This window comes from Corticium candelabrum, chromosome 2 (assembly GCF_963422355.1).
Source record: "Corticium candelabrum chromosome 2, ooCorCand1.1, whole genome shotgun sequence".
NCBI lineage: Eukaryota > Metazoa > Porifera > Homoscleromorpha > Homosclerophorida > Plakinidae > Corticium > Corticium candelabrum.
In genome coordinates, this window is record NC_085086.1 from 10,644,417 (window position 1) to 10,653,857 (window position 9,441).

At 43.2% G+C, this 9,441-nt stretch overlaps 3 protein-coding genes across 4 annotated transcripts in view; all 3 read left to right on the plus strand.

Annotated features, from left to right (window-relative positions):
• Positions 1-58, plus strand: part of LOC134198529 (uncharacterized) — a 4,527-nt gene extending 4,469 nt beyond the window's left edge. Inside the window, exon 10 of the mRNA XM_062667944.1 lies at positions 1-58. This exon is cut by the window's left edge and continues 187 nt beyond it. The gene's annotated coding sequence lies outside the window, so the exon portion shown is untranslated.
• Positions 59-731: 673 nt separating this feature from the next.
• Positions 732-3,771, plus strand: LOC134176544 (uncharacterized). Its single transcript, XM_062643212.1, has 3 exons — positions 732-1,074; positions 2,381-2,670; positions 2,729-3,771. The coding sequence occupies exons 1-3, from the start codon at positions 732-734 to the stop codon at positions 3,590-3,592; spliced, it is 1,497 nt and encodes a 498-aa protein (XP_062499196.1). The 3' UTR covers positions 3,593-3,771.
• A 355-nt stretch (positions 3,772-4,126) lies between these two features.
• Positions 4,127-8,748, plus strand: LOC134176129 (serine/threonine-protein kinase nekl-3-like). 2 transcript variants are annotated; one of them, XM_062642807.1, is made up of 5 exons: positions 4,127-4,180; positions 4,827-4,951; positions 5,009-5,107; positions 5,541-5,636; positions 8,180-8,748. In XM_062642807.1, the coding sequence occupies exons 2-5, from the start codon at positions 4,847-4,849 to the stop codon at positions 8,675-8,677; spliced, it is 798 nt and encodes a 265-aa protein (XP_062498791.1). In that variant the 5' UTR covers positions 4,127-4,180; positions 4,827-4,846; the 3' UTR covers positions 8,678-8,748. The 2 variants fall into 2 exon arrangements, with proteins under 2 accessions (XP_062498791.1, XP_062498792.1); XM_062642808.1 differs by lacking the exon at positions 4,127-4,180 and adding an exon at positions 4,398-4,483.
• Positions 8,749-9,441: the final 693 nt, after the last annotated feature.

The window sequence follows — 9,441 nt, forward strand, 5'->3', positions numbered from 1 at the left end:
GTCTAGATAGTATGATACAAAGAGTATGTGAATACCATGATATTGCTATTATTTATCAAACCAGTTATCACTGATCATTTTGACTTTTGTGATTGCAAATACTTCACTCTTACACACACACACACACACACACACACACACACACACACACACACACACACACACACACACACACACACACACACACACACACACACACACGCTCGCGCACAAGCACATGCAATCACACACGCGCGCGCACGCACGCATAGACACACCACACACACGCGCGCGCGCGCGCGCGCACGCACACGCACACGCACGCCACACACACACACACACACACACACACACACACACACACAAACATGTACAGTGTCACAGAAATAACTAATTGAAGTCGATACACAGTAATACGTCACCGCCAGCAACCTAAGTAATTATTCAACTTCGTAGAGAAGAAGTTGAATGCTGCATAAAGTCTGCCTAACATGCGTTAGCTCTTTTGGCCTAGAGTTGGTTTTGGGGTGGGGAAGGGATGAAGAACAACCGACAAACTTTCAAGCTCTTTACGGCACAAATTGAAGATACAATTTCACATGGTTGCGTCAACAAGAGAGAAGCAACCGCCAGCTTTAACAAAATGCGTGAGCGCGTCTGTACAGTGTAGTTGTAGTACACATCGTGAAGTTGATATCAAAGATTTAGACCATCTATAATTTCTGTGTGCAACAGTTGAGGCGCATTGCGTCATGACATCGGCTGCTGTTGCTGCATTTGCCATTGAGACGGATGAAGGTCCTTGGCGTGTTTTGCGACGCAACTACGTCTTTCTGTCTCATTGCCTTCGCTTCAATTCTCATTTCATCAATCTTCTGTACGAACGAGATTTTCTGACGAGAGGCGACAGAGACGTTCTTCGCAGCGATTATGTCACTCGTGATCACAAAGTTCAACTTCTACTCGACGATGTCTTGCCGAGCAGACCGCCACAAATGTTTGCCAATTTTTGCGACATTTTGAGAGATGTCGGGCAGCCACATATTGCAGAGAGGCTGATGGGAAGTCCCCAAAGGACGTCAACTGCCCCCGCAGGTACAGTACGCAAAGTCACACGCAGACAAGTCACATGAATATGTTGTCTCGCGTTTTCGATATTGCAAGGAGTTTGTAGAAACTTGTTGAAATCGTCCAATTAGCGTAACAATAGAGTCACATCCTGTCTAGTGACGCGCCAAGCAGCTGCTGCAATAGTAAACTTATTTAGATATTTGCGTTCTCTAAAGGTTAACTATCCGAGCACAAGACAAACAAAAGGTCTGCATGATTGCAAATACACTCACCCCCCTCCCACACACACACACACACACACACACACACACACACACACTCACACACACACGCACACACACATAGAGAGAGAGAGAGACACTGTTTTTGAGCCTCTCTGCATGCTGTACGCCAGTCACTGCAGAGGCAGACAGAAATAGGCAACACACTTACCAAGATGCTGTAGACTGCATGCTAAAAGTTTCTAGACTTTTAAGATTTAGGGACTTCAATCCACGAGTAAAACAATTTGCTGTACGTGTTGACTTAGCAACGTCAAGGGCTGGGCTTTTTGGATAGCATAGACTGGCTTAATTAAATCATTCTTGACGGCGATAATAGGCGCGTCCTTAGCACAAGATGTTGTTTGCATTCTAGCATGTGAGTGAGTGCATGACGTCACTCAAGCATTAGGGGTCTCGAAGGCTAGGGCCATGGATGCCTTCAATATTAGTAGGTGTATAGCATTCCAGACGATCGTGTAAGTCAAGAAATTTTAGTAGCCGGTTTTCTCCAGAAAGATTTGGGACGTTATAGCGACGTCCCTGTTTGAAACAACTAGATCTATGCGTGGTGTAATTTTTGCCATTTTGTCTAAATGGCTATATTCAAGCTTTACCAGCTACGAACTTGCCGGCTATTGCCAAGCAGGTGTACAAGTAGTAGAGATTGTTGATCACGTCGTCTGTTTGAAGTCCCTCCAGCAGTTTCATTTTGGCAACCGTAATGGTAATGGAATGCGGAGGAGTCTGAGATGTCTAGACAGAATCGTTTCGATTCACCTTCCACAACGAGAATCATGTTCGGCGTGAAGTCCTATAGCTTTCATAGAACGAGGAATTGGCGGCAACTGCTGCTGCTGCTGCTGCTGCTGCTGTTTGTCTCTGTGAATGAGTTTTCTAAGCTGTATAGCAAAATAGGTCATTCTGGGAACTGCAGCTTGTCTCTTGATTGTGAGACCGTGCGGAGCTGCTTTCGGCAAGTTTCTACGTCTCTGTATGTCCTATAGATTAGGAAAAACTGTGTAGTAAAAGCAGTTTGTCTGTGACTATTGCTTGATATTACTGTATAGTTGCTGAAGGCAGACTAGAAGACCTAACAGACACAATGCTGAGAAATCAGGTGGAACGGTTAGAGAGAGAGAAAAATCATTTGACCACACATCTAGACAAAGAGAGACACAACACTGAGAAAGCAGTTGAAGAGACTCACGCGGCAAGACAAGATGCACAAAGAGCTAGAGAAGAAGTTAGAGATGCAAAGCAAGAAATTCTCAAGTCAACGATTGAGGGACGAGGAAAAGATCTCACAATTCTCTCACTTAGATACGAAAAATCGATGCATTCTGCTCATTGTGATCAAGTAAAGATAAACAGGTTAATTCAGGTTTTTATGTATCCTTTATGTTTTATTTTATTAGGCTGATGGCAGTCTGTCATCGTGGACTGAGTGGGATGTACACATTCCCTATGGTAGACTTCCATACAATAGGATGGTGGAGATTGAAGGCAGTCTGGTCGTCGCGGACTATTTTGGTAAACTGCATGTTCTTACGAATACAGATAGAACGTGGAAGACGTTTGTCAGAGAGCGTGGAAATATTAGGAATGTAGTGTGTCATCAAGATGTGTGTCTGGTGTTGGTGTATGATGTTGCAAAACATCGACGTGTGATTGAACAATTCTGTCTATATGATGTAGACAAATGGCGTTTCCTCACAGTTCTACCAAACGAACTGCAGTTGGATGGCGTATCTGTTGCTCTTCATGACAACTCACTGTATGTTGTTGGTGGTGAAACGGAGTCAGGGGAGAAAGTGAACACAGCACGTGTGTGTGACCTTCACAGCGGTCATTGGTCCAAGATGGATGACATGCAAACAAGACGATCCGACTGTTCTTCTGTTGCCATCGACAAAACAGTGTTTGTAGGGGGAGGAGACACTGATAGATTACATTTCAGTAATATTGTTGAGTGTGTAGATGTTCGTACAAAACAATGGGCAGCAATAGCCTCAACGACCAACTGTCGTTCTACACTGACGACAGTCAGTAACAGACTGGTTGTGACTGGTGGAGCGCCATACCAGTGTGTCACTCCTTCTGCTATTGTCGAATTGTATGATGAGAAATCTAGCAAATGGCTTCCTCTTCCACGCATGACTCATGAACGATGGTCACATGCTGCATTGTCTACTCAAAGTGGAGAACTTATCACAGCGGGAGGAATTGGTGAAGACAGGAAATGGCTAACCTCACTAGAAAGTCTGAAGTGTCACTACTAACTACAGCAGAGGCGTGTAAATCATGTGTAGATAGCGGACGTACTGTAGGCGTAATTTTTGTACATTTAGTGTACATTTTTCTTGCTGGGTGGTGATATCAGTAACCAAACTGTTGATGTAATTGGCAGTTTTGCTTTTTTAAAAAATTGTAGGTACAGGTTTTAGTTGCAATATCTCTAGTAAGAGTACATCTAGACAGCTAGACGAGCAATGAGTGTAGTATACGTATACATACTATATCCAGCCTTTCACCTAACTTTCATCTAAGCAGATTAGTTGCACACGAGCAGACTGCCTTTGTTGCACGTGCGCACCTAGACTGAAACCATGCGTGCGCACTAGTGTGGACATTCCTAGTGCAAGAATATTTTAGTTTGATTTAGTTTTTTTAGTCTTCTGGAGATGACTACAGTGCACAACACTTGTGACAAGTGTTCCTAAAGCGAGATCATTCAGCACGTGTTTAGCGAAATCATTAATTCAGCACGTGACTAGACTTAACGCGCATGCGTATAGAGTCACTAAAAGTGTGCCGAACGCAAGAGTCTGAGGTCAGATTGCAATCGTTTGTTGGCGATATGGCGGAGTGTAAGTGTCTAAAGTGATTCGTTTGTCGTTTGCAAGTGAAATCGTAAAGATATGCTATGCACGTGATTGGTGTATGTCTAGCATTGCGTTGACGTGCCTTCCTAGTACGTACGTACGTACGTACGTGTGGCCCTTTAGACAAAAGATAAATGTTGAACCCCAGTAGCTGGCCTCTATAATTTTAGAAGTCTATTGACGTCACTGGCAGGTTGCCGTTTCCATGGCAACGGTACAAAAAGTGAGACTCAGACTGGACCCCAAAGTGACACTGGCCCACTGATATATAGGGGAGCAACACAACAGGTGATTGAACTGTGATAGTAGATTTCTGAAATTTGTTTGTCCTCACATTGGTTCTTAATGCTCGGAGCACTCTAGATGCAGAGAGAGAGAGAGAGAGAGAGAGAGAGAGAGAGAGAGAGAGAGAGAGAGAGAGAGAGAGGATTTAGTGTCATACTTAGTCCAACTATTTGCTCTACGTTGTTTTTACTTTGTGTTTATGACGTCATAGTATTTTAGTGACGTATTATTTGTATTAATATTAATGAGTGGCCCCATTAGCTCAGTTGGTGTCACAGTTTGGTCGTCATTAGCAAAAGTAGGTTGCGTCTCTGCACTGGTTGTGACTATTGTTGTGATGTGTTAGAATGAGTACACACGTCAGACATGGGTAATGGTAACAGCATAGCATCAGCTGTTGACGACAACAACGCTGCTGAGGTTGAAAGACTCTTGCAGTCGGGAGCCTTACCTAGTGCGTGTGGTGTTAAGGTATGTTACAGACTGAGCGACTCGGTTTAATGTCTGCCGAAGACGCCTCGTTTGTAGAGAGATACTGTACTGGTGAAGGCTTGTCGTAATGGTTTCAAGGATGTAGTTGACGTTTTACTGAAGAATGGAGCAAAAGTGAACGAAGCTAATCGTTACGTAAGTGTTGAGAATTAATGAAGGAATACGGATAATGAGATTTAATGAATAAAGATAATGCGACTCCAACGATGTGATGAGATTTGTGAGAAGACAGATGTTACATTAAATACAAATGGTAATACAAATTATTGTGCAGGGTGAAACTGCGCTAATGGTTGCAGCAGGTAGCGGTTCTTATGAAATAATCGTGATGTTATTATCAGTAAAGTATAACTGTGTAAAGAGCAGTTTGCCCTTGACACTCTTAGTATAGAAACTTTGCTGTTGTGATTTGTATTGTCTTTATGTATTGTAATTAACGAATCAATTTGTTGTAGGACAGCATGAATAACTGAATACAGATAATGAGATGTAATGATCTGATGAGATTTGTTTAAAGGATATTACATCAAATAGAAATAGTAATGAATAATAGCTGCTGTCATTGCAGGGTGAAACGGCGCTAATGACTTCAGCGACTACTGGTTCTTATGAAATAATCATTATGTTATTACAAGCTGGTGCTGTTATTAACCAGACGAATATGGTGAGTACATTCATTACAAATTTATGTTGTTGTATGTGTTGATATGATGTGTGAATGTTATCTACTAACTACAGTAGCGTCATTGCCCGATTGTCGTCTGATTAAATGGTGCATCACACGAAGTATTGGTTTGCAGACACTATTTGCTATCACCAAATTACATGTTCAATTCAATCAATGTATATGTTAAAATATATTTGTTTATTAACAATAGAATAGTTTAGCAAAGTGTATAAGTCAGTTTCTCTGTCTGTCTGTCTGTCTGTCTCTTTGTCTCTGTGTCTATCTGTCTGTCTGCTATTCTGTCTGTCTGTTTTTCTGTCTGTCTGTCTGTCTGTCTGTCTGTCTGTCTGTCTGTCTGTCTGTTTGTCTGTCTGTTTGTCTGTCTGTCTCTCTGTATGTCTCTCTGTATGTCTCTCTGTATGTCTCTCTGTCTGTCGGTCGGTCTCTCTGTTTGTTTCTGTGTCTCTCTGTATGTCTCCCTGTCTCTCTATGCCTCTGCCAGTCTCTCTGTCTCTCTGTCTGTCTCTCTTTCTGTCTGTCTGTCTCTCTGTCTGTCTGTCTTTCTGTCTCTCTGTTTCTCTGTCTCTCTGCCTGTCTCTCTGTCTGTCTCTCTGTCTGTCACTTTGTCTGTCTCTCTGTTTGTTTGTCTGTCTGTCTGTCTGTCTTTCTGTCTCTCTTTCTGTCTCTCTGTGTGTCTCTCTGTCTCTCTGTCTGTCTCTCTGTTTGTTTTTTGTCTCTCTGTATGTCTTTTTGTCTTTCTATCTTTCTGTCGGTCTCCCTGTCTCTCTGTCTGTCTCTTTTTCTCTCTCTCTCTGTCCGTCTCTCTATCTTTTTCCGCTCTGTCTCTCTGTCTATCTCTTTTTCAGTCTCTCTGACCGTCTTTCTGCCTGTCTGTTCTTCTGTCTTTCTGTCTGTCTGTTTGTCTCTCTGGCTGTCTGTCTCTCTGTCTGTTTCTTTGTCTGTCCCTCTTTTGTCTGTCTCTCTGTCTGTCGCTCTGTCTGTCTGTCTTTCTGTCTGTCTGTCTGTCTGTCTGTCTGTCTGTCTGTCTGTCTGTCTGTCTGTCTGTCTGTCTGTCTGTCTGTCTGTCTGTCTGTCTGTCTGTCTGTCAATACATATATTTTCAAAGAACAATAGTCTGTCTGTCTGTCTGTCAATACATATATTTAATTCTTGTACAAGACATTATTACAGTCTACCTTAACAATCAGCAAGTTCTAAGAGAACTATGTTGGTCTGTCTGTTTGTCTGTCTGTCTGTCTGTCTGCCTGTCTGCCTGTCTGTCTGTCTGTCTGCCTGTCTAGCGTCTTGTCTGAGGTTGGGTGTCTGTCTGCCATTCAGTCAGCTCCTTGTAAAATGTGAGTGTGGAGCAGAGCTGGACAGAGAAGGATATCACTTGATTACATGTAAGTATGGGGGAGGTCCTGTCTGGACGCACAACACCCTAGTTTCTGGATGGAGCGAGTGTCTCAGCGATTTGCTCATATGCCACCAGATTGAGCCAAGACACAGATACATCCACACTGAAGATAGACCAGACATCACATTTTATGACGTAGACTCAGGAACAACAAAAGAGATAGATGTTGCTATGGCTCATCCCTGGAGCAAAGATACCATCAAGGGAGCGTCCACGACATGTGGATATGCAGCAACAAAACGAGAGGCAAGGAAGGAAGTAAAGTATCGCAAAGAATCATTACCAGATGGTTCTAAGCCTTTTGTTACTCCTCTGGTGTTCGAACACTTTGGTCGTTGGGGACCCAAAGCAGAGGAATTTTTAAATGAACTTGCAAAGAAGTCCAAAGACATGCTGGGAAGGAAAAATGAAGCAGCGTTTAGAAGCTATTGGAGAAGAAGATTTTCTGTGATTATTCAGAAATGTAACAGTAGAGTTGTTTTAAGAAAGCTATCTAGGCTTTCATTGAATTGTTTGGATGGACAAGACAAGCTAGAGATGGACAAAGCCATTCATAGTTCTATTCATTAATTAAAACGAAGAACAGTAGGAAAGTAGAACTTTTAGTACTGCAGCAAGTGATGTAAGTAGTGACGTTTGATGACAATAAAACAAACCTGTCTGTCTGTCTGTCTGTCTGTCTGTCTGTCTGTCTGTCTGTCTGTCTGTCTGTCTGTCTGTCTGTCTATCTGTCTGTCTGTCTGTCTGTCTGTCTGTCTGTCTGTTTGTCTGTGTTTTTGTGTGTTTGTTTGTGTTTGTGTGTGTGCCTGTGAGTGTGTGTGTTTGTGTGTGTGTGTGTGTTTGTGTGTGTGTGTGTGTGTGTGTGTGTGTGGCTGTGTTTGTGTGTGTGCCCACACTCAATGCCAGTTGTGCTAATGGGTACAATTGACTACTAATTTTCATCTTGTCGACAAACGTGTTTTTATTAATGCGCAATGGCCTGCAGAGCTAAATTTTGAATTTCAAGGCACGGGCAGTAAAAACCCATGCTTTACATCAATTGAAAAAAATAATTATTAATGAAATAATTGCAGATAATTAATTTTATTTTAAAATTTTTATATTAATTGTTTTGTCGTCATAGCAACCTAGAGAGATTCTCCACGGGGACATCTGTCCAAGGAACATCCTCGTAACAGCAACGATGAGAGCCAAACTTGGTGATCTAGGAGCGGCTCGATTCCGTGATGCTTCACTGTCAGTCGGTCTGGTCAGTCCACAATACACAGCACCAGAGAGACTCGACGTTCCAGCTCAACCGAAAAGCACAAAGACCGACATGTACAGCATGGCAGTGACCATATGCGAGCTCTTCACCTTCGTTCCTCCTGATCGTGAGCAAAGAAAAGATCAAGTCTTACTCATTCGTCAGAGAGACGTCCGTTCCTTGTGTAAGCACTTGATGAGTGATGATCCTGCCACACGACCGACAGCAGCAGAAGCTCGCGATGTTGTCAGTCAAATTTGTGAGACGGACGAGTATACAGCGTGTCCTCCTAGACGAATGGTAATCGGTAAGATGGACGGAATCAGTGAAGTTGCTCTCGTTCAGCCACATATGGTGAAGCCCACGTGTCTTTGAATTTTGTATTTTTTACTTGATAATGTGTATACATGCTGGACAGTGTATTAGTCTTGATTGTTGGATTTGTATTTTGCTGGTCAGGCAACTAGCGTTTTTAATAAAACAGTGTGACTGTCAACTACGTGTAAGACCGTCAGCCAGCCAGCCAGCCAGCCAGACAGACAGACAGACAGACCAATTGGTGCTCGCTGGACACTCTTATGATATGTGCATGTTTTAATGTTGATTTTTTTAAAATATTCTTTATTGACATACAGAGAGACAGACAAACTGACAGGCAGACAGACAGACAGGCACACCACACAAAACACACGCACGCACACACACCACACACACACACACACACACACACACACACACACACACACACACACACACACGCAAGCGCACTCACACACGCACGCACACACACACACACACACAGACACACACACACACACACACACACACACACACACACACACACACACACACACACACAGACACACACACAGACACACAGACACACAGACACACACACACACACACACACACACACACACACACACACACACACACACACAGACACACACACACACAGACACACACACACACACACACACACACACACACACACACACACACACACACACACACACACACACACACACACACACACAACTCAATACCAGTTAGCCTCACGTAGCCAGACCTTACCGCGCGTCATACTTCCGACGCAGACCATATTACGTCACGTGATTCGTGCACACAACATTCAAATC